General features: G+C 36.4%; 1 protein-coding gene across 2 annotated transcripts; it reads right to left on the reverse strand.

Moving 5' to 3' along the window:
* Positions 1-697: 697 nt before the first annotated feature.
* LOC140158696 (polycomb complex protein BMI-1-like) lies at positions 698-26,321 on the reverse strand. 2 transcript variants are annotated; one of them, XM_072181880.1, is made up of 9 exons: positions 26,108-26,321; positions 11,000-11,138; positions 9,989-10,085; positions 8,516-8,571; positions 6,733-6,780; positions 5,379-5,602; positions 3,134-3,232; positions 2,723-2,812; positions 698-1,255 (listed from the first exon to the last, which is right to left on the reverse strand). In XM_072181880.1, the coding sequence occupies exons 1-9, from the start codon at positions 26,141-26,143 to the stop codon at positions 1,010-1,012; spliced, it is 1,035 nt and encodes a 344-aa protein (XP_072037981.1). In that variant the 5' UTR covers positions 26,144-26,321; the 3' UTR covers positions 698-1,009. The 2 variants fall into 2 exon arrangements, with proteins under 2 accessions (XP_072037981.1, XP_072037980.1); XM_072181879.1 differs by having other exon boundaries at positions 699-1,255; positions 11,000-11,147.

Genomic DNA, 26,321 nt, shown 5'->3' on the forward strand with positions numbered 1-26,321 from the left:
TATCTCATACATCATTTGTAGCAATTTTTCTGATTAACCAACTTCTGGCCACAAACGTATATATTTTAGGGAGAAAATGTTTCGGTATACAAATTTGGTTTTAATTCTGTTTCAGAAACGTAATATTCAGAGTTTGAAGTCAAATATGGGACGCATTAATCATGTAAGGTAACCATGTTAACGATTCTACTCAGAGATAACAGGGTATAATATCCCTTTTGATTCCTAATTGATTGTTAACTTAAAATAAATTATATAAGTTAAGCTCTTAGTACTCTCTATAACGAAATGTTACACTAACTGCATTATATATTAGCAAATTATGTTTTCTTTGATATATTACAAAATATGGGAAAATCATAACTTTCTGAAGTAATCAAATTCCGGAAATATATACTTGCAATTCACTTTCCAATGTTGGACCGTAGCTGTACCGTAACTCTGTAACACCAACCAGTCGGACCGTTTAGTCTAAAAAGTAACAGCGGTCAATGCGGACTTCACCATCAACTGGTAATTGCTTATTGTCTGAAGTCTTATAATGGATCAGAATGCGGACCATGTAACATTAAAATCTTCCTTTTCGAGGGTTGAGAGACAGAAAGCCTTAACTCACAAAGGCTTTCTGGTTCTCAACCCTCGATTTGTAGTTTGGGTCTGTGAAATTTGATGGCCGGCCCGTAGATTTCAAACCTGAGTCCATCGCCCTTGAAGATTTCAAGCACTGGCGTCCCGACCACAACAACTACCAGTCCGACAATCTCACTGACCTAAAGTTGTATCCTGGTACTTTCCAATTGCATACGCCCAACATAACAGCAAAGCTTTTCCGCAACTGGCGTGAGGAGTGAGGACATAATAGCTCCGTTTACAGCCCCGAACATTACATCCGACATCACCAGACGTTGTTCTGCCTCCGTACATCATTTCAATATAATTATAGTTTCACCTCCAACTTTTGGAATAATTTACACCAATAAAAGACTTGACAATCCATTAGTGGGTGATGCTATGAAACCATAGGCACGGGTTCCTCTGTGTGTGAGCTATCTTTGGTGACCTGTCGTGGGGTTCCAGCGGAAGGAGTGCTTTTGACATTTCTAGAGGCTTGTCCTTTGGAAGTTGTAGTCCTGGTGGTGGTATTTGGTTTGGAGACTTGAGATGTGGTGGGTGAGTTGACACTGACGGTTGTAGTAGAAAGTTTAAGACGTTTGGCCGGTTCGTAGACACGGTAAAGAAGCTGCAACTGACAATTCTATAAATAGTACGGAGAAGGAAAACATTAGCATATCGTTATCATTAATGAATTTATAAATTTTTACATTTATCACATTTATACGCGCTGTGAGTCAGCGACTTGCCAATTGCTTTATAACGAGTGTATTAACGCGGCTGTGTACTCTAGCCATTGTTTCTTTCTCAAAATTGAGTTTTTTGATATGTTTGTACCTTGTTATGTTTTTATAAATACAAGGAATGAAAATCCAGATTTGTAAACTCCAACTGCAATATTTTAAGGATTTTATTTCACTATTCCACTCGTGTTTGAAATTGAAAAGGAAAGAAAATCTTTGTTGTACCAGCAAGGTACACGCGCGCAACAACTCATCGCGTTGCGTATCGCGCAATTTGTTAACGCACAAATACGCGACGCTTATCTGCATGCGTGGCGCATCTTATGGAAACACCACGGAAGCACTGATTTCACAAAAACCTAGTGGTCAAATGGCTCCGTTTTAGCTGATAAAATGTGGGGTTTTTTCAAGTTCTTTCCCCGATTTAAATATCAAGTTATGAATGGATTTCGCTCAAACTTCTCAAGGGGCTGTGGATTTACCCGATGTTCACGTAATATAAGTTTCAAAAACGAAAACTGTCGCATTCTCCTGTGAGATTCAATGAAAGTGCAAAATGTGACCACTTTAAACTTCAACGGCCATTATTTCAATGTTCATTTTCTCGGTAAAATGACGATTTAGGTACACGATAACTCAATAAATACAGCATCTATAGGTAAGCAAATATGATCATCGTAAAAAGCATGATCGACTCAAGAAACGGTTTTCTCATTTTTTATATTTTGGTCTATTTCCGATTTTGGGCATCATTTTGTGCAAATAGGCGTTTTTGAATGTTAAAAAGTTCATTTTGATGCCTTATATGGTCAATATCTCAAAAAATAAGGCCAATATCAAAAAAATAAAAAACTGTTTTTGGAATGGAGCCTCAAGATTGAGCTAAAACAAAATAAAATATTTTGGAAAGAGTGTTTTTTGTTATGATGTACCTAACAAATATTGCCAAAAACTCACTTTTTGTGATTTTCTTCAAAATTGTTGTTTTTACCCCAAATCTGTATTTATATTAAGATTTATTGATGTCTTGCCTTCATAAAAATGTATACTTTTATATGTTTTGCGCGAATAATTACAAAGTTATTGTACTTTTACTACATGCATGTCTGAGAGTACACAGCCACCTTAATTGAATTGAACTTGGCGCACGGATAGGCATGCATCATAGAGTTGGTTTGCTGGAATTTGTTATTGATGAGAGCAGGATGCAAGTAACGCATACTAGGTTTAAAACTAACAAAGTGGAAACGGTGATACCTTTGGTTCACAATTTATATACAAAAGACGGATGCTCATGGATTTATTGAAAACAATCTGCTCAATAAATATTAATAGTTAGTAACTAATAGTAGGCCTAAGTGCCTTACCCGTTTCCAATGATAAATATATGCCACGTCCATTAGAGTATATTCGTCTCGAAGTGCTGTATCACCGCCATCCTTGTGCATTATTTCAATCTTAATAAATAAATAAATAAATAAATAAATAAATAAATAAATAAATAAATAAATAAATAATATTAATAAGACTGAATCAGTTTCCTTCTGAGTCATTAAATTGTTCCCATGTGTTTATCAGAGTTGCATAACTTTATTATCTACTTAATGCTAATGCAAAATTTGTATTTTCTCTTGAAATTATATTATACGGTACGTCAGCGCAAATCCTCATGATATTATACAATATGAAGCCATTCGCTACTCGCAATAACGTTATATAGCATTGTGAAAGATCCAGTTCTCAGTGTTCTTTTATATTGAATACAATAGACCTCGTACCTGATATGACATTGGTAAACTGAACTTATGTCGGATGAATTTCTTGATATGACTAACACTAACAGCCGCAGGACACCGTAAATATCTCTTATCCACTAACTGTGTATACATAGATAAGGAAAAGGAAAAATAATTTATTTCACACAATACATTGTTACAAAATGAGGAAACTATGTTGTCTATAATCTAAATAAAAGTGATACGGTGATATATTAGAATTAGAGTTTCGCTGTATGCATGTAACTTAACGGTCAGTAAATAGTGCGACGTTTTACGTTACTTCAAATACAAACGGTTATTTTATCACAGTGGAAAATCGCAGCATGCTGCAGCGAACCGAATAATCGCAGCATGTAGAGAACCCAGACAGAGAACCTAAAACGCAGCGCTTGTCGTAACGGAAAACGCCAAACTATATACAACACATTACAGGCTATAGAATTAAAGCTAATATACCCAGCAAACACAAAAACGTTTTTAAAACGTTTTAAATAAGTTATATTTTGGGTTTTGTTTAGGTAAAAACGTTTTAATAACATTAAAATGTCGGGTTATATAAAGGTCATGAAATCGTTTTAAAACGTTTTGTATGAAAACACACTACAACAATGGTTTTAAAATGTTTTCGAAATGTCATTGTAAATATTTTTGCAAACATTTTTGGCCAAATATTTTGTCAACACTTAAATAACATTATGTTAAAATATTTGCACCCAGCAAACACAGAAATGTTCTTAAAATGTTTTTTACAAAACGTTTTAATAACATATAAATGTCGGGTTATATAAAGGTCGTGAAAACATTTTAAAAACGTTATTGTAGATAATTGGGCAAACATTTTGTGCAAAATATTTTTTCAACCCCAAAATAACATTTTGTTTAGAATGAAGTTTTCAAAAATGTTTTTGGAATGTTATTAAAACGTTTTTATACCCTTTATATAACCTAACATTCAAATGTTTTCTGTAAAACATTTGTGTTTGCTGTGCAGTAAATTACCAACAAATGTTATTTAATGCGATAAAAACGTTTTATAACATTAATGTACCCTTTATATAACCCGACATTTAAACGTTTTCTGACAACCTTTTATCACCTTTTCCGAATGATGTCGAAAACGTTTTATGTTTGCTGGGTAGTTCGACATCTTGTGGGCTATACATACGCAGCGGCTACTTTAATGTAAGGCACCAGAAACAAATGTGTTCAATCTTTGGATCAACCGTCGATGCTGCTTCGCTGCTTGCTATTAATGGACTATTAACTAATTACTCAGAATTATTGCTAAATTTGTAATTTTCAATATCAATACAGGCTTTTATATGTTATGGCAATTAATAATGGTCAATTAATTGATTTCATAAATTCCAATAAAAACTTATTTGTTTCTATTGCCTAAAAGGAAAAATAAAGTCCGACTTTTTTTGCCGCTACGGCAATCAAGTGATCAGCTTTGTTTGTGACTTTGTTCGCTTTATGGACGTCTTCTGCAACGGAAGACGCTATAGCGAAAAATTAATCGCTGCGTCTACGGGAAAACCCCCGCAAGACGTCCGTCTGTTGACGTGTGCCGCAGCGACTACAATTGTCCATAAATCGAACAAAGCCTCAATCAAAGCTAATTGCATGAGCGGAAACAACCGAAGGTAGTAGCGGACAACCGATAAATGCTGCGGACAACCGAAAATGCAACGTTTGGCGCAGTGTCCTATATAGTGGCCTTTATAATACTCCTGATTTTGGTCCGCTGCGCATCGCAACAAGAAAACGCCCGGAAGACGTCGATGCACATTATACAAGTATTTAAGGTTAGCAACTATTTTAAACTGTTGCGATTTAATTGTTCACAGCATCTTGCGAATGGTAGTGAGCTTTGGTAAAATTGCATATTGATCATTTCATAGCGAATGTGTAGAAGAATTCAAATATCACAGATATATTTTTGTTGGTGATTCTTGAGTTATGTTGTAAAGAGGGCTGAAACAACATCACTTTTGTAAAACGTACATAACTCATTAACAACAATAAATTAAGGAAGTTTTCAAAGCATACGATTTGTAGAATGAACTTTTGCAAAACTTCAAAGTGTTATTTTTCAATATATAATATTGATTTAAATAAAGAAAGTCGTCTACCCTTAAAGGCTGAGATATAGTTAATTAGGTAATTTTTCGCCAATATAATTTTATAATCCCAGCATTTTGAGCTCAACTTGCTTAAATAAATTACTCAATACAACACGCACCTCTTCAGATACATTGGAATCAACATTGGTACGTTTCCTGGTTTGGTTAGCCTCATCACCGCCACTACTTTCACCTTGCTCTTCCATCTTCCGCGTTGTGGGCAAATAGTACTCTAAAGATAAGCTTATGTGTTCGTCCTCCGTAAATATGACAAACGCGTTCTCTCCTACATTAGTTTCCATTTTATTATCTTCCGGCGGCGGTTGTGTGCTTTTACTTGTACCTGAAAATACATGGAATATTCCTTACAAATCCGTTCATACTACGCCGCAATTGCTTGGGTGCATGAGGTGTGTTGCCGCACTGCACCGTAATATGGTACCGCAATAAAATGGGCGAGTTGCGTTGAGTTGCGGCAAAAGTATATATCGGGAACGCAATGCACCGCAACGCAAGTGCAGCGTATAGTATAAACGGACCTTAGTCTATGAACATGATGAAACACGAAACAAGGACCGGTTACTAAATAAAATATGAATGAATGAATTATTTTGTCTTAAATTGAAGTTACAGGGTCACGTAGAGCACGGTAGAGTATTATGTGATACCCGGTGTTATAGGTCACCAAACCGGTATCCAAATCACCGAAATGTTTCATTTAATTGGTCAAGTGATCAGATCACAGCGCACTTTCATAAACTATTGCATAAAATCGCAGATACGTAGTGGTAAAAAAAGTGAAAATAATTAGACTGCAACACTACTTTCACTACGTTCACTGGGAGCGCTTTCAAGACACTTCCTCGTCATCAGCCGATATTGTTAGCTCTGATGTTTTCTTTGTACAACTTGACAATCGTATCAAACCCAGCAAGACCAGGGGCAGGAATTTTCCATCTTCGGTGACATCATGCAACTAGTGTGACGTCATCTGATCAGGTTAACATCTTACCGTTTCCAAGAAAACATCAGAGGTAACAACATCGGCTGATGACGACGAAGTTCATCGAAAGCGATCCCGGTAAGCGAAATAAACAAGTAGTATTGGAGTCTAATCTTAAATTATTCTTATTGGGGCGTAGTTATAACATCCATTGAACGAAAAATATGAATTTATTTTTAAAGTCTATTCCGAGTTTTACAAAGCATATACCTTCCCCAAATAAGCATCCACATGCACGCGCGGTATGGCTAATTTCATGTAGCTTACAAGATTCTTATTTACCAATGATGTCTACTAATAATATGGGCGACTTTGCAAAACCTGACCAGTGTGTAGGCCTATTGGCGCGACAATGAATATTGCTTTTATCATGTTTATGCACGACATATCCGTAAAGTTTCTTCGTGAGAATTACGTATGTATTGGAAGCGGCATTATTGATATGGGTTACGTAAGCTGAGTGTACTTACTAGCTTGTGAATTATCTGAATAAAACATTTTTCGTCTTTTCATTTCATCTGCAGAGGGAAAAATACAAAAAAAATACATGTAACAGGTTAATGAGACAATGTGATCATTTGAAATAAAGACGTCACATTCGAAATCAATTTCCCCTATATTTAAAAACACCCAACATACAACATTTCAATATTTCGTGAAAAAATTGCATTCTTCAGTAAGGTTTACTATAAACCAATTTGCCACGACATTAGTACTACTCAATACAATATTCCAGATTCTCACACAGGATTTGCTTCAAGGGAACTTACGATATAAACATTAATTAAACTCAATATTGGCTTTAGAAAGAACCAGAAGCTAATCAAAGATATGAAGCCGCAGGTAACACAGAAAGTGCTTGACCATGTTGACGGTCTTGTCAAAGATGTTAATGAAGATGGTATGCTTCTCTACCTATATGGTTGTGCTAAGCAGGGACAGTGGCTCAAGTGGGACTCGGTCATGCAAGTTGACACATCATGGAAGAAGCTGCTGTACGCGTGGACACCCAAGCTGTTGTCGTTCCATATCAACGCCATACATGACCAACTGCCAACCCCCACAAACCTGAGATTACGGGGCATCAAGACCAATCTAGGATCCTGACAGCTATGCCATCACAGCAACTGCACACTGTTCCATATCCTAAATGGCAAAGTGGTCGATACAACTGGTGTCATGACCAAACCTTAAAAGCCATAGCATCTGGTGTGATGCCCTTCATGGATGAGGCTAATCAAAGGAAACATGGTATGTCATACGATACAACTACATTGCCTGGGAAGACTTTTAAGACATTAAAATGGATGAAGAACACAAACAAATAGTGTTCCCTCCCCAAATAGCAGAGATAGCTAAAACGTCCTGACATTACCATCTACTCTGAAAGGACAAGAACAGTAATTATAATTGAACTCACTGTTCCAATGGAGGAGAACCTGTCCAATGCATATGCCAGGAAAAAGTGTAAAATATCAAGACCTTGTAGCTGAGTGCGAGAATAGAGGTTGGTGGCTGGTGCACCCACTATACTTCCCAATTGATGTAGGAAGCAGAGGCTTTTACAATACCTCACTGAGCAAATGCCTTGCAGCTTTGGGAGTCCCAAGTGGGAAGAGAAAAATCATCATGGACACAGCCTCCAAGACTGCACTCAGAGCTAGCTACGTTATCGGGCTATGCCGTTAAAACAAAGCATTCAACCAGATGGACTTAACTTCACCAATAAAGCACTTGGAGCTACGGTTGGGCACTCATAAAGCCTGTTTAACCGTCAAAGTCTGGTCCCAAGTCCAGAGACCCCAATGCACACTATACTGTGAAAATAGGTGTGGCACTTGCTAGTGTAGCTTAAGCCCAGTTATTCATAGGCTTAGGTATATAAGCTGATTTTGTTTGTTTGTAAGTAAGCAAAGAGAAGAAACACAGTTCAAGGAACTATTCCCAAGCCACCGTCACAAGAGGAAACTACAATGGAGTGCTCATTTAAGGCTCCGAAGGTGACAGCGCTGGTGTTCTACCAATGAATTACTTCCCACTTATTTGCGTCGCAGCAATCGTTATAACGTCCTTTCCACGAATATGATACTATGGTGTTATACATACATATGTGTTTACAATATTGATATTGAAAACAATGCTGACTGCTGATATTCTTATATATGTTGTAATATATGAATTGAACTGTACTCCGGAATGCAATTAACTGTATTAACTGAAATATACACCGCATTACTGATTTACCATGCTTACCTTTAAAGAGATTCGGAACCACTTTATACACAAGATTTTGTAATGTTTTATCGGACCTGTTGTAAAAGAAAAGAAAGGAAAACATTCACATCACTTTATACTAATAAGTGAGGGATTCTGTAACACATGAGAAACCTCGATCCACTTCCTACAGAAAGTCAATCCATGAATTAAATCAACAATTCAATTGTATTTGCTGCTGATAAAAGAACTCTTTTTAATAATGGATTATTTCTTTCGATTTCTACGGTACAATTGTTATTATACCACGTATCCGGAAATACGGTATTCCTAGCTAACACAAAAACGTTTTTAACGGGTTATATTTTGTTTTTTTGGTTTTGGCAAAAATGTTTTAATAACATTAAATGTCGGTTTATATAAAGGTCAAAAAACGTTTTTTAAATCGTTTTGTATGAAAACACATCAAAAATATTTTTTAATGTTTTCAAAATGTTATTGTAAAATATTTTTTGCAAACATTTTTTGCCCAATATTTTGTCAACACTTAAATAACATTATGTTAGAATATTTGCAGTGAGTTATCAAACGTTTTTGAATGTTATGAAAATGTTTTATGCCCTTTATATACCCTTTATATAACCCGACATTTAAACGTTTTCTGGCAAACCTTTCTAACATTTTGCGAATGACGTCGAAAATGTTTTGTGTTTGCTGGGTTATTACAATAATACAAAGGATTATCCTTTTTATGATATTTTTCAATAGATATCAACGAAAAAAGCTTATTCCCAAAATTTCAGTTGATTCCGATTTTGCGTTTGCGAGTTATGCATGATTATGTGTATTACACTCAGGCGGCGAGTGGCATGATAGAGCGGCAACTTGTGAAACCGCCCGGCCGTATGGCATTTTCCATATACTCGGTTAGTTTTGTGGGGTTCATTATCGAACCCCAACGGTTTTAGCTTGTACATGTATTTATATTATTTATTAACATAAGCCTATTTGTTTGTGATATTTCAAGCGTTTTAAAATGTCAAAATAATCCCATTCAATTACACGGTTGACGATGGAAATTTACTGAATTTAGAGAATGCACTACGACCACCACCTGATTACACTACTCCATAGACCAGTGTTGTAATTTCGTTCTGGTACACCAGAACGTAATTCAAATTTGACAATATTTTTGCTAAACGAGTTAATCTGCAAGAATTCTTTTGTACATGAACATCATATAGCTAGAGAGGTTTCCAGTGACATAAAAATCTCAACTTTTTTTGAGAAAGGGGGGGGGGGAAGGCTGTGGATCACGAAATGCCCTTTTAATAACTTCAAAATAGATTGAATTTTTCTTCAAAAGTATTCAAGTTATTGAACCATTATTTGCTAATGATCCAAATGTTTATTATTTGTTAATCTGTTTAACATTTGACAACAAACACACAATTTCAAACATCTGAGCTGTTGATAATGTACACCATTGATAATGGTCTCATTAGTACTTACCTAATGTTCAAATGTGGTTTTGTCTTATGAACCTTTACAGAGCATATTGGACATTTCTTTTCCTTCTCAAAATGCCTTACAATACAAGTCCGACAATCTGAAAGAGAGATATAGTCATAGTAATGAAATTGACAAAACAACACTACATACAAAGACCGCTTGGTAACGCAAACAGACTTGGCGTTAATAAACGGAACTTTCGTTTTGGTATTGTCGCAGTTCGTTGCGAAATAGCCGAAGATCTAAAAACTAAAGTTTTAATATTTCAACGCATGTATTGTAAACGATAGGTATGTGTTCTATAAAAGACAGCGTCCGCTTTAACAGTAATCTACTTGGATATTATGAATGCTGAAACGATATGTATTGAATTAAAATTATTTTGGATGTTTCGATATCGTAATCTTAAAATGATCATTGTTTTTATTTTCACGTATAGGAGGAAAGAAGATAACCGCCTTAATTCAGAAAACGTTTTTTTTTGTGCGCATCTATATTTAATATAAGAACCGGTCTGATTTCATGAACTATTCAGGATATAAACCACATTTATAAACCACTAGGATTGATATGGTGTAATTGGTGTTTTACTATTTATAAAGTTGGTGGTCGCCCAAGAGACACTGAGAGGGTGCCACCTTACTCTTCCATTGCGACCAACAAGCAAGGTTTAACGCTCCAGATGCAGGCGTTTGTAGCGCGTGCGAAACCAGGAGTTGAGTGTTTACAAACACAGGAATTCGAGGAGGTTAGACCCAAAAAGCAGTAATTTGAGGAGCTTCTCAAAGTGGAGAACCCTATAGGGGGGTTAGGACGTCTTTTTCTGGCATTTTGCCTTCAATTCGAGGAGATCCATAATTGTATTTGTGCTAAGTTCTCCTCACACACCTCCTCACATTCCTGTGAAAACTCCTCGTTTTGTATGTAGAGTGTGTACACCAAAACACACTTCTCACACTATGTTTTTCTGTCTCCTCGTTTAGACTGCGCTACGAGTATGGGTGTACTTACACGAGTGTAAGCATTCAATGATTGTGGTTGCGTCAACCAGGTAACCGCTGCACAAGGCACACACCAAATGTGGGTTCAGTTCCGTAATCTTCATCCGTGCAGAGCGAAGCATGCCACCAGCTAACCGCTGCTGCCCAGGCTGCTGCAGCTGAAACAAAAGGAAAACAATTATTAATTAACATAAATTATATAGATTGTTGAGGTATGTAGATAAGAAGACATTGTTGAGGTATGTAGGTAAGTAAGTGCCAACTGTGATTTAGCTGTGTGAATAAAACGGACTCGTTCATTTTTCCTCAAATTTTGCATATGATGTAGATTTAACATCTGGAATGAAATGCAAGTGGTTTCGTTGCTGCTCTTCTAAATTCATTTATAAAATGTCCGCACCAGACCAAGGTGGATACTATGATCTTCACATTCATCATGTTCACCGTGAGTTACCCCCTGGCCATGCTGGCCCTATATTGCTGCTTCGAAGCTCAGTGCAACTTTGGTGATGATAGATAGTGAAGACAAGGGAAAAATTAACAGACTCTGGGCTCAATTTGTCCGCCATTTACCACTCAAGTACACACTAGGTTTGTGGTCTTCGAAAAATTGCACACTCAGTTCAAGAGGTCTTGTAGTTCAGGAGGCATGGGCCAATATTATTATATCACTTCGTTTTGGTACTTTTGGCTAATAGCCAAAATATATATAACTTCGTTTTGGTACTTTTTGTACTTACCAAAACGAAGTGATATATATATTTTGGCTCATGCCTCCTGAACCACAAGACCTCTTGAACTGTGTGTGTAATTTTGAATTCCTCACCCCTGTAACATGGTCCGTGTATATGTTATTATGGCTGCTATTGCAGTAATTTCTTTTTTCAATTTTCAATGTACAAACGTCACCGCAACCCACTCGTTACAACTGACATGCTTAACCCATCAAACAATCAAATAAGAATGAAATATTTCGTCTCATTTCGATACACTCCCCTGAATTTTAACAATACTTTGAAATTTCAATTTTAAACATGAACCATTCACCTTTTATACTAATGCGCACCGGTACAGTGCTAACGATTACTTTGTATTATAATGTAAATGAATTATAATTCATTAATAGTAACAATAATATCGAAATGATTTTTCACGTGTCAAATGCAGAAACAGGTAGAATGTTCCCCGGATTGTTCTTGCTGAAAAATCCACATAGAATATACTATGTGAATGCATTTGATTCACAACGTATATCAAACGGTTTTATCCTGGTTTTACCACCCTATTATACGGGTATGAACAGTAAACAGGTAAATGTGCTTTGCGACGTGATGTCATCACAGTTCATTGATCGCGAAGACCTTGCATAATTTTTGTTTCTTGAAAGCATTACAACCTAGATTATTTATGTGAAGGTTATCATTCATCCAGGTAGGCATATGATTATTATAATAAGAAATTATTTGAAAATCATTGAACTTTTCAGCTAGATGGTACCGCACCATATCCATGTTATCCAAGGTGCATCTTCAGGCCGACTGATCTGGCGGCAATTGGTAATTGACCTGTGACAAGATCAGAGGTCATTGATTTTGAGTCAAATTTCTTAGTAATGTTTTAGTACAAAATTGTATACCCATGCTAAATTGTGACGAATGCCGCCTGCTGATAGAAGGTATTATAAAGCAAGCGTCCAAAGACTACAACACTCGCAACAGACTATAACCACGCGAAGCGACGACACGTCGGTCAAACGCAATAACATTACCATCCCCTGCGCGTGTCAGCCAACATCAGATCCCCGTCTACACATTTGGACATCACAAAATCACAGGTCTTTGACAACAACGTTGGGATTTTAGGCAGAGATCGCATGTGATACGATCTCTTCCTCGACTTCCCTTTCGTACCACTTGCGCTCTGTCCAAAATCACAACGTTGTTGTTGCCAAAGATTGATTTTGTGATGTCCAAATGTGTAGACACGGTGGAATCCCCACAACCATGCATGGTGGAATTTGCCAAGGTATGTTTGGTTCACATGTATATACATGATATACAAGTCCTGCCAACCAGTGTCTTTGCATGGTGTATTGGTATGGCAGACAATATTGCTCTGTTTGTCCTTGGATATATCATGTATATAGTTGTCTTTCGGGTGAACCAGCAGAGCAATATTGTCTTCCTCGACTTCCCTTTCGTACCACTTGCGCTCTGTCCAAAATCACAACGTTGCATGTTGTTGTCAAAGACCTGTGATGTCCAAATGTGTAAACACCGCGGAATCCCCATACCACAACCATGCATGCTGGCATTTGCCAAGATTTGTTTGGTTCAACCAGTGTATTTGCATGGTATGGGAAAAATATTGCCCTGTTTGTACAGTTGTCTTTCGGGTGAACCATGCAGCCTTTTTCAAAGTGTTGGTTGGTTTCTGAGACGGGGATCTGATGTTTGTTAAAAAACATCCGTAATTTTCAGACAGTTCTGACACGCAGGGGATGGTAATTGGTAAAATGTTATTGCGTTTGATCGACGTGTCGTCGTTTCGCGTGTTGTGAGTGTTGAAGTCTTTGGCAATGTTCGGTGTTTTAGACGCTTGCTTATTTAGGAAGTGTTTAGTGAAATGTTCATTTATATAAATCCAACAACAACAACCTTCACTCAGCAGAGGAGGCGGCCTTCGCCACAATTTGGCAGGAGCCTACAATTTTGTACTAAAAATATTCCAAAGGAATTTGACTCAAAATCAATGACCTCTGACCAATTGCCGCCAGATCAGTCAGCCTGAAGATGCACCTTGGATAAGGTGCGATATCATCTATAGCTGCAAAGTTAAATGATTTTCACTATAATTTCTTATTGATGGCACCTTCTTAATACATTACATTATATGCAAAAAGATTAAATACACGAGGAGAGAATGATGCCAATATAATTTGTCAAGAAATGATGTGGCAGTCAGTACCAGTAATCATGTATCAAATAGGCATCCTTTCCTGTTCAATATATTGAGTAACTCATGATTCATGAACCTTGCTATATTTTGAGGTATGTAAACTCATTTCTAGATTGTTTTAGAAGAAATGCCAGTGACTTTCATACAATTGATGTACCAGGAATCGAATCTTTATCACGCTTACTGCCATGTGTAAAGTAAGACACACCTATTCATGCTAATCAAGCATTTTGAGAAGCGCAAGGCCAATATCCAATTTGTCCAAAAATAATATTTAAAAAATACAACAGTTGAATGATTCCTGAAGTAGAGTCTATTACAAAAAACACACAAAAAACAAATTTGGACGTTTTAAAGGCAAACATGTTTTTTGTGATTTTCTCCAAAAGGTGTGTTTTTACCCCAAATTTGTGTTTATATTTAGATTCCGAGATCGAGAGTATTTCCATTCCAACAATGTGTACTGTTATCTTGCATGAATAATTAAGAAGCTACAGCACTTTTAATTAATGCATTTATGAGAGTGCCCAGCCACGTTTTAATGAGCTTTCCTTTAACCATAATATTCTGTCACATATTTTGAGCATCTGATTCACGAATCCTGTTAATGGTTAATGTAATGTTTGTAGTTTACAGTTATTTTCATGCAAGTTTACTATCATGATTACACGTAGCCTATATTCACAGAAAACAAAATGATAAATTTTACACGGATATTAAAGCAGCGTATTATCACACTTACACCTATTTTCATAATCGCACTGGTGACTATACAGCTGACATAAGCATCAGACAGTTAGATGTTGTGGTTCGTTTCCGTGTATTTTGAGAAGGATGCCAATATAATGTCAAGAAAATGATGAAGCAGTCAAAGCCACTGCCACATTAAGGCCAGCATGTAAGTGAGACAACACCGGCTAATCAATAGACATGCTTTCCCTTCACTATAACTTGATACCTACGATTCATGAACCTTGTTATTTCTTGTAGATTATTCATCCAGTATAGTTTAAAACCTTGCTATTTATATTAGTTCATGATTTGTAAAATATCCATGTCTAGATTGTTTTAGGAGAAGTGTTATTTTTACACAAATGATGCATCAAAAATTAGCAGCGCCATTGCATGCTTACTGTCAGGTGTAAGGTAAGATTGTGTTGAGATGTGTATTTTCATTTACGCGCTCACGTGTTACATTCGCTCATGTGGTACACTCGATCACATATTATATGTTTTAATCAGGTTTTGCGCGCACTTTGGTTTTAAAATGTTACGATTCAAAACTACCTATTTCTATATCGCTTGGTAATCCCAACATGCATCTTTCCATGCTATGTTGTGCTACTCTCACAGTGCTCCAACTTCTGATGGAGTGCAACTTGATTAGCAGTCAAGTTAGCTCATTCGTTAAGGCGGTCAAGTTAGCTCAATCGTTAAGACGTTCGACTATGGTGCGAGTTAACTTTAACTTGAAATCCCCCTGGACAAGGAACTCACTGCTAATTAGTCTCGTTGTAACCCGTACGAAACTCGGGGAACCGATCCTGGTTGCGAAGGTTTATATTTGTGGAAAGGTGTGCGCTCTTGAAGCAGCAAAGTCCCTGAATTGTTGTTTGATGGTTTATGGAATGATGTGGGGCCGTAGTGGTCAGTGACAACCTGTAAATTGTGCTGAGGCTTGTGGATCAACGTCTAGGCATTGTGCCTATGCGCAAAGCACTATAAATCACTGCGCTTTTTTTTTGTTATCTTCTGTGTCCTGGACCCGGTTCATTGGTCATATATAGATGGCAGGACACACTGGTTGAAAACTTTCATTTTGAGACATTATGGCATATTGCTTTATCACCTGCATGTCTCAATCTCCCCAAAGCACTCCATCCTGCTCTCCTTTTGATTTCATCAAAGTGCTTTTGAGTCATTTGAACCACTTGGAGGTCATGTAGCATGAATTCCAGATCTTGCGGGTTTTCTACGATGTAATCGGCAAAGTTCAATTTAGTTTACGAATATTAATTGCTGCCAAAGCGGCAGCTTCATGGTTGACGCGTATCATGTCACTCTCTTTTTGAAGCTGGATAGCTGACTAGCTGTGCCCTTGCATGCTGTAGATGTTACTGATGATGTTGATGTAAGCATTGTCAATTCCCAGGTCGACCAATGCTTGGAGTACAACTGGTATTTCAATGCTGTCAAACGCTTTCTCATTATCTATGAATGCCATGCACAGTGGTTGTCGGTATGTATAAAATTTGCTTTCTCTACTCTACAAGGAGATGGCACGATCATGATGGTGGAAAACCCAATTCAGAATCCAGCTTGCTCTCTGGGCTCATCTAAATCTAACATAAGACAATTATAGTAATAGAGAATATCCACGTTACTCATGTGTGACTTCTAACCAAAGGCTCTGGTTCCCGTAGTATTCCTCATTCAAACCAATTCAATGTACGACCTCGGAGTTTCCTGCATGGCTTTGGCGGTCTATTTTGAAACAGTCATGGTTGCACATGCAGGTACTTCTTTTGAAAATCCTAAACAAGGTATAGCAGTCGCTGATAGGATATGCAACTGATAGGATATGCAACTTATAGAACACGGATACCCACTATTCTGTTGGTGATGATTTTTCTGATGAGCATGAAGTAGATATTGGATAGAAGACTGATTGGTCTGTCTATTGCAAACCTCTGCGATGCTAGCTCCCTGGATGAGGAGGACTGCATTTCTCCAGTTGTCTGGTACCCAGCAAACACAAAACGTTTTCGACATCATTCGCAAAATGTTAGAAACGGTTGTCATTAAAAGTTTAAATGGTGGGTAATATTAAGGGCCCATAAAGTGTATACAACGTTTTCATAACATTTAAAAGCATTTTTTGATAGCTAACTGCAAATATTCTAACATAATGTTATTTAAGTGTTGACAAAATACTTGGCAAAAATGTTTGCAAAAAATATTTTACTATAACATTTTGAAAACATTTTAAAAATGTAACAATGTTTAGTGCATTTTCATGACCTTTATATAACCCGACATTTAATGTGATTAAAACGAACCAAAACCCAAAATATAACCTGTTTAAAACGTTTATGTTCGCTTGGTACCCTTCACGAATACACTACGTAAAAGCTCGACGAGCTGTGCTTTGACAACTTTACCTCCAAAGCATATCAGTTAGCATAGTCTACCATCATCACCTGGAGATTTGCATTCTTCACTTCCTTGAGGAGCTTTCCCGACTTCATCTGCATCTACGGTGAGAGTTTTGCAGGTATTGTTGATTTCTAGATGGTGGTGTGGTATCAGGCTTGATTCTAATGATACGCAAACCTTGTTATTTTTGTCTATATCTATAACTTTCATCACATATTTTAACTTTCATCACTTGCAGAATCGATGCCGAATTGGAAAATTCGGCGCCCCTAAGGGTGGCGCCCAGGGCACATTACCCCTTTGCCCCACCCCCACCCCGGCGCTACGCCACTGAATTGATATTTTGGCAAGAAAGAACCGCTTTCCTGTCACTATTACACATGAGCCTGTATTTTGAGGATTATGTCAACAACTTGACACAAGTAATGATACAGATTGAATGGGACAACTCATGTAAAGGGCACTAAGACGATTTGTTGAAGCAGTGTCAGGGTGAGCAAACAATTCTAACGCATCACTTTCACATCTCATAACATCATGAATACCGTATCTTGCATGCTATTTCAACGATGTAATGAGAAATTTTTGTATTTAAATGCTCAACAGAATTAACTGACTTGATGTAAGCGGCAACTTATTACTAATTTACCATACCAAGCGAAACATAGTTAATCCAGATTGCCTGGTTAATAAAACCATATGTAATCAAACATGAGAGAGACATCGCTTCCCTATAATACAACTTTCCCTTTTCCTATCGCATCTTGATCATGTTGATACATAATAATTCCCCCGATATTCACGATGTTTGCGTCACTTCACACAATATATGCATTTTGATATAGAGGAAAATCATTAAAAATGTGGCTCATGAGACCTGTGTATTGTGATTCTTTTCTCTATTACATGTTTATTGTTTTTAAGAATATTGCTACATTTCAATACAAAAATTGAATGAGACAACTCCGGTATTTGAGGGGCATCGTTTTTCCTTTAATACGTGTCGACTTCTTGACTCATGATGGACGCTATTTGGTGTCAGCCTAAATGATATCAGTTGCCGTAGACTCGGACATCAAAGCCAAAAGCTCACACAAACACGCCATTACTAATCGCGATTATCAATTTATAAGTAAGCTTATATTATAATACTTTGAAGTGACTTGAGCATTGATGTCGTTGGTGTTTTAGGATGATGCGCAAATAATCACGAGACAATAATTCATTATCACAGTATACCTTGATCAGGGCTTACCAATATCAAGCACAGATCAGAGGATGATTTAAGCACTTCCCAGCAAGTCTTGCGGTTAGCACAGCTGTGTGAGTGAACATGGCACCACTGCCCGCCCACTGCATACACACGTGCATGGTTAAATTTGAATTTGGACAGATATATTTACGATAAAAACACCTTCAAAAAGTTGGTCGATTTCACATTTTATGTTATTTACAGAAGGTGTGAATTATCCTTCATGCATACATCACTTTAGATCTGAAATCGACCAAGTAATAATGACACACACGGGCAATTCTAAAACAACATCTTTTGCACAGAGTTCAATGGGATTTGAAACTTAAAGTGGCAGTTGAAACTCTAGTGATAACACTTTTACAGTGCATGATGGGGCTTCCTTAAATCATCCTCTGAGCACAGATATATGACGTATATGGATGAACGGAATTGCAGTTGTTTAATAATAATTAAAAAGTTGTTTAAAATATTCTTAAACAAGCTTGTTTAGTTTCACCCGTTAAATAATGGCTGTTTAAATATTGATTATCAAATGCCTGCCGGTGGATGCTCCTGAAAGAAAGAAATAAAGAAGGAAAGAAAGAAGGAAAGAAAGAAAGAAAGAAAGAAAGAAAGACTGACCATTAACCCTAGAACTACGAAGGGGGGGATGTACCAACCCCCAAAGATTTGTTATCCGTCACAAAAAACGCACGCGTTTACGCCCAAACGACCTATGCTAATCGTAGATCCATAGGGTTCTAGGGTTATAAAAAAGATAGAAAGAAAGGATGAAAGAAAAAAAGAAGAGAATTAAAGAAAGAAAGATATTATAGAAAGAAAGACTATTAAAGAAAGAAAGAAAGAAAGAAAGAAAGAAAGAAAGAAAGAAAGAAAGAAAGAAAGAAAGAAAGAAAAGAAAGAAAGAAAGAAAGAAAGAAAGAAAGAAAGAAAGGAAGAAAGAAAGTAAAATATACACGAAAACCCCATTTAATATTTACATACATAATCTTATACAGGAGTTTGTGTAATGCGGTATTAATTGTCATTTCAAGATTTTAAAAGAAACATCCGATTGAATTAGCCTATATCACTTCTTAACCGATATCGATAGTAAGCAGTATGGACTCTTGAGGCAATGTGATCGCAATAAGCATGATAAGAGCTTGAGGCAATAGTTGCTGTGCGTGACTAAACCACCTTATATCGTGTTCCTCACTGCAGGCTCTACATTGTGTAGCAGCTACAGGGTCCGAGGTCTCGCAATGCCTGCAGCATGTACAGAGAGGTTGAGTAAGACCTGTAAAATCCTATACTGTTGAACATCTATTAGATTAATTTGCGAAAGCAAAGCAATTGTCTTGTTGCCTTAACTCCTCGAATAGTTTCTGATCGTAAAGTTGTCTATTTTCAATGTATTTGTTTTTGAATGTGTGAAACGAATCTGGGTTAAAATGGCTCAGCTGGCGAGACAAAAAATGTTTTTCGAAAAACAACCCAACTCCACATCCCATGGTGCGTCCCTTAGTATCTATCCCTTTCAGTCTGAAAGTAAGAAATTGAATTACGTTTTGTCAAACTCAGCAATGCTCAGTAAACTTTGTATTATTATTTGCCCAATTGCTGAAATCATACACCTACTTAAGATCATCTGAAAAAAGTCAAAATATTTGATCGAAACGACATAATTGTTATGAATTAAATGTGGGATTATTGGTTTGAGGCAGAAAATGTAGATTTATCAATATCATAGCAAAATAAGGGATAGGTTAGTTCTCCGCATATCCCTTATTTTCGACAGTTTTGAAACAATGCAACTTGTACATCTTGTCTTTAATTGTTATATAACCAGCGACCTATGCATCTGTAAAATAGAAATTAAATATAAGAGTGATTCTCGTTGAATGTATTCATATTTTGTCAATACGAATTACATGTATTTTTTTTAACAACACCATTTGAAAAACAAAACCCCAAGTATGCACTTTTAGTGTAAACGTGTAAATACGCAATATTCGATAAACACAATAAATATAAATGCCTCGATATGGTAATTTAATATCGTATCGAGATCTTATAGACTAGATTTATTTAAATGAGTAAAATGGATTTAAAAGGAAAACAAAAAGCCAATCATCACTCTGACGCCGATAATATTGGTATTGATACTGTATACAGGAACCAGGTGTAAAACGAGTATGGCTTGTCTTTATAAATGATGATGTATGCTCATTATTACGTATACAGAGCGCTCAGCTATAGGAAATAAAACAATTACTGCCTTATTACATCATCAAATGCAATCTATTTCTATTGTTTTTTGGTTATTGACAAATTTAGAGTATTAAATTCTCATTTTTTGATGTATTTTGTAATCTTTTTCTAAACTTCTGAAAGCATTTCGATATCCAAGTCACGTTTTGCACCGATTTTTTCCCCATAAGTATACCATTGCAAACATATCGTTCTAATGAACATGATGGAACAACTCTTCATGTGAATACAGCAAGTTAACCATGGAACGTATTTCTTGTCTCTGCTCTCTACTGATGAACATTATTATCAATCATAAACATTTTAAAGTATGATGATGATGATACTCCGATGTCCCTTATGCATTGTTAGTGTTTTAGCCTGATGTCCAATAATTAGTAATAGAGGTCAGCGCACTTTTAATACCAAATTTGTTGTTAAACACTAAATTTTAAGGAAAATATCAATATATTTGCACTATACGACTACAAGGCTCCCAAAATGAAAATTTGTCAAACAGTTTGCGCCGTAGTACCCCGCTACTATACCACCCCTGACTTGGCAACTTGGCTTGAGTTCCATTCTAACTCTGATCAAGATATCTTATTGACACTTTCCATAAAATAATATTAACGTTTTTAGCTATCATTTGATACCAAATTTACCGTTATATTTTTTTTACTTGCATTGTGAGGCACCCAAAATGAAATTTACCATAAAGTTTGTACATATAGTGCTACCTCGTGCGTGTACTGTACCGCTGAGCTACCTCCACCACCCGGCACCCCTGACTTTGGTCATTTGGATTTAGTACCCTTCTTCTTGTTCAAGATACTAAACTGAAACTTTCTTTAATTTATATTTTTAGCCTTTTTGATACCTAGTTTACTCTCCTATATATATCTTTATCACTTCCTAAGATCCATTCAAAAGACAAAACGATCATCAGTAAAAATGTGACACCACCACCTTTTTTTGGGTCTTCAAGACACATGACCATAATTATGGGTGGCCGTGAGCGGAAAGAAAAAAAAAAAGAAAGAAAGAGCAAAAAAGAAAGAGAAAGAAAGGAAGAAACAATAAAAAATATACAGGAAAACATAATCTTATACAAGAGTTTGTGTAATGCGGTATAAATTGTCATTTCAAGATTTTACAAGAAATATCCGATTGAATTCTATAACCGATATCGATAGTAAGCAGTATGGACTCTTGAGGCAATGTGATCGCAATAAGCATGATAAGAGCTTGAGGCAATAGTTGATGTGCGTGACTAAACCATCTTATGTCGTGTTCCTCACTGCAGGCTCTACTTATTCTGGCTAGGGTCTGAGGTCTCCCAATGCCTGCAGATATGCAGGATAAAGACAGGCTGCAAGTTTTATTTACTGTTGAACCTTTATCACATTAATCATATGTAAAAGCAAAGCAATTATTAGGCTTTAGTATCTATGCCAATCGGTCTGAAAGAAATAAAATCACGTTGCGTCGAAATTGCTGAAATTATACACATGGTGCATATCTATATCTATATACTTTAGTATATATATAATACACACTCCTTCGTATTTAATAAGCTGAACTGTTCGTCACTCCTATGATCACTCTTCATTTTACAACAGACTTCTGCATGTTGAAATTGATTGAGTCTTATTTGGTATCTGTATTTACTCTGTCGGAAACATTAAAGTCAGATGGGACAGAGGTGTGAGAGGCCTCAGACCAAAAAAGCTGAGAATTACTAAAAAAAAAGCTGAAAAACAGCGTAAAAGCAGGGTAAAAACGTCAAATATGGGCTGAAAATAAAAGAAAACGCGTAAATGTTAGCAATAAAAAAACCTGAAATCAGCTTAAAAGCTGAAATTTCACCCCCCTGATGGGAGTAACTGTATACTTATAAATTTCTAGAAATAAGGAAGTAGTAAAAATATTTCCAGTCAAAAGTGCTAAATTATAAGAATAATTTCAGAAACTGTTTCAATACAAATTTCCTAACACTGTTAAATATTTCTAGTCAAAAGCGTTAAATCATAAGAATAATTTCCGAATCTGTTTTACTACAAATTCCCGAAAACTATTTATTCACACGTTTCCTCTGGCTTTAGTTTGGTAAGACGTAATTTAAATAGATATCAAGCATCAGGAAGATGTTCACATACAAGTGAGGTTATATCCGTGCTGTGATTCTCAGTGCAGCGTTATAACGAAGATGATGTCATCTATTCACCTTAGACTTATTTTGTCATCGACTTTATACTGCCTTTAGCGCTCATGGTCGTCATTCAGAATGTGTTTATACATGTTTCTATCAGCTCATCGAGCTGCTGATGCATAAATGGTGTGAATAATATGGATCAGGATTAAAACAAAGGGCATCGTTTAAAAATAATTCTTCATGTTTGTGGGTTTGTTTAATAATAACGTTTGTAGTCTTCTGAATGACTGTTAAAATCATTGCGTACCAGTATAGGTGGTTTATTATTTGTACACATAGTTACTGTAAACAGATCGTATAGTACAAATAAAATACTATATATAATCACGATATATACCGGGATATATACGGGCCGTTATTTAATACTCTTTTATGTTGCAACATTTCGCTGTGTTAAATAGGACAATGCCTATGAATAACGCTTGACGACCCGTGATCAGGGTCCATGAACTTATGAGTTATACGAACATAACTATGAATTTCATGAAATTTCTGCACAAAATGAAAATCATTTAGGTACTACCGAGTGAAAGCCATACGAATGTTGGGGTTAGGGGTCACAATGTCAACAATCTTTCTTTCCGTAGCACAGGACTCGCTTGCTCTGATTTTCAAAATGCATGTCATCATGGTTCGACGTTCACAAACGAAATTAACGTCAAAATGTACTAGTAATAAAACTAATAATGTCAGTTTAATACCATTTATAGCATAAAACACGCCTAAATGAATGGTTCCAATTCAAGGTATTTCATCTATTTAAAAATGTTACTTTGCATGGTTATACAGCTAACAAAAGTCGTTTTTCGTTTTATCGTCAATATTTTGTACTATTTTACAATTTAGAAGTACACTATTTCGCCTTTTTCTTTTTCTAAAATCATTTATATGAAGGACTATAAGTGCTCAATGTTTTCGTTGTTGCCATGATAGAATTGAACAGAATATATCAATAGTATGAAGCATCCCGTATAAGCCTGGTGGAGTGGTGGTGCAATAATTATGTGTACCACCGGGTAGGTGAATTATAGGGGTGAATTATAGGGGGGGAACAAGCGCCATAAAAAGATGTAGGAAAATGTTAGGAACTGAAGGAACACGTTCAAGTATACGGTACGGTATGCAAAATTTCCTGCTCGCTGCGCTCGCATTTAAAAGGGCAGTTCGTGATCCACAACCTCATCCCCCCACTATTCACAAAAAAAGTTGAAATTTTTATACCACTCGAAACCTCTGGCTACATTTATGTTTATGTACCAAAATTTTCTTGCAGAATATTTCGTTTAGGGGGGTGTCGCGGCCAGGGGAGGGGTATGCGATTTGGCAGAGCATTTTGTAAATTCACCACCCCGGGGGTACAAGGTGTATCAAAATGATTGATACCCATTAATTATGATGTTTATTGAAAAGCCTGCCTCTTCCATACAACAGTGGACACTCTTGAAATGTCCAGAATGTATTCTTTATGACTTGTATCAATTAATCTACAAATTATTTGGATCGTGTTGAATTTTGATGTGTCAGGCTCATCCATTATCAAAGAAAACTGATGGGTACCAATCATTTTGATATAGCTTGTACACATAATTATTGCACCACCCATAAACCCAGCTGTTGGTCTATATTATTTTTGTCGGAACAAATAAAAAAAAAGGGACCGAAAGTGATAAGTAGGCCGGCTATACATCCTATGTCATCCTTTCCAAAAATAAAGTTACGATATTAAATCTAGAAATCTTTTTCCCTGGATATATTGGTTTTGCCTTGTGATGTTTGTATAGAAGCTGTTTGCAAAATTACACAAAACAAAAGGCATCCTCGAATTCTTATTCAGCTTCCCGATCAAACGCCGACCACGCCCTCCTCTAAATACCAACGATATCTCTGCTCTGATAAAACATTTTATGCGAGCAATGCGAACGCGAGGGTTTAGTACTTACCAGTTTTTCGGCATGGGTATATTTCTTAATTTCTGTAGTCGTTTGGTGGCAAAAGAAAGAAAAAGGAGCAACAAAACGGGCCTCCGTGCAAAGGGAACGCTTTAATGATGCTAAAAGATATTAAATGTCATATTATACATAGGCCTACCATATTTTATATTAGTCTCCATTTTAACTTCTAGATTAAGTTAATCCAGGTTAAATGAATGGTATTTTATTTTACTCAGTAGAAATCCTGAGGGTGTCTATTTATATGCGAGTACTACTACTAGTAGTACCCATAGATACTACTTTGACTACAGCGTTTCGCTAGCTGCGTCCCACACTGAAATGGGCTAAATCCCAACTTCTTCTCCGAAGATCAGTCTTCATCATAAATTAGCATCTTCAAAATCTCACATCACGAAGTGACTCCTTCCTATCATTCAAAATTATCGCTATGCATCCTCCCTGGACTACTAAATCGTGACTCAACACAAAACTAAAAGCTCTGACGCAGCTAACATATTTGAGTTAAAGAATTGAACACACGAAACACTGCGCGCGATATACAACTACGTGTATAGCCAGAGTTTCAAAATGGTGGACCCGACATTTTCTAAACTAGACCGGTTTAAGTACGAAAAATGATCGAAACATAGAGCAATTGATGAACAAATACAATATTTAAAATCTTTAAACTATGTACTTAATGACCATATTAATTTTTATAAAGTAATGAATTGGTATATATGTGTTTAACACGAATCAAATTAGTGGTATCATTTAAATACAGAAAAAATATGGGTATTTTAACGATGTCCTTAGAAAAACATGTTGTTAATTTGAAAACAAACGCGAAAATTGGTTGAAATTTGAGTGAAACAAGGAAGTAAATGTATGAACTACAGCATAGTATCCGAATCATGTAACGAATTCGCCTGTATAATGGTGATATTTACTCGATTTATATGGAGTCGTCACGTTTCCTTTACACACATTTCGATTAGAGGTCGTCTTACATTGACCTGAGATACAGCGTATGTAATACCCGTAGAAAAACACATATTACTTCACTCTAAATATGACGTTAGACGAAAATATTATAACCAGTCGATAGTAAACATTATATTCTACCAGAATACGTTAAAGGATGAACGAATGAAAAGCGGAATATGGAATATGAAACGAAACCTGGGCGGCAATCCAATTTTCACGCTATAGTAATTGCGTCAAGCAACAGCAGCCATCTTGAATTTCGTTTTACACTAAATATCAGAACAGATTGTACCAAATTGCCCTCAAATTTCACTACTTTGTACGATGCGAGTCATCACAATCATACGAAATCCATGAAAAAAGATTACAGAGAAATGAAATTACCTTAATTTTTGGCACGGGAGCCTTTGATTCACTCATAGGAACCAGAAAACGGAGCTCCTCTCTGTCGAAAAAAGTAGTTAAAATGTTTCACTATAGATTTGGTAGCTCGTCGCGTTGCTAGCTGTGTTGGCTTTGGTGCTGTGTTGTAGCAGGCTTTTGGCGGTGTATAATGGTTTACTACGTTAACATGCACACGGTACGCCGCTCGTTTTAG

Source organism: Amphiura filiformis, chromosome 8, assembly GCF_039555335.1.
Source record: "Amphiura filiformis chromosome 8, Afil_fr2py, whole genome shotgun sequence".
NCBI classification, from domain to species: Eukaryota; Metazoa; Echinodermata; class Ophiuroidea; order Amphilepidida; family Amphiuridae; genus Amphiura; species Amphiura filiformis.

Bases quoted from the DNA above. Each gene is read 5' to 3' on its own strand.
- LOC140158696 (XM_072181879.1), bottom strand. From the start codon at position 26,143: ATGAGTGAATCAAAGGCTCCCGTGCCAAAAATTAAG. The intron at 8,572-9,988 runs GTAAGTACTAAT...CTTTTACAACAG, and splicing joins AAACCACATTTGAACATTAG to GTCCGATAAAACATTACAAA. The intron at 5,603-6,732 runs GTAAGTACACTC...ATGTATTTTCAG, and splicing joins TTCAGATAATTCACAAGCTA to GTACAAGTAAAAGCACACAA.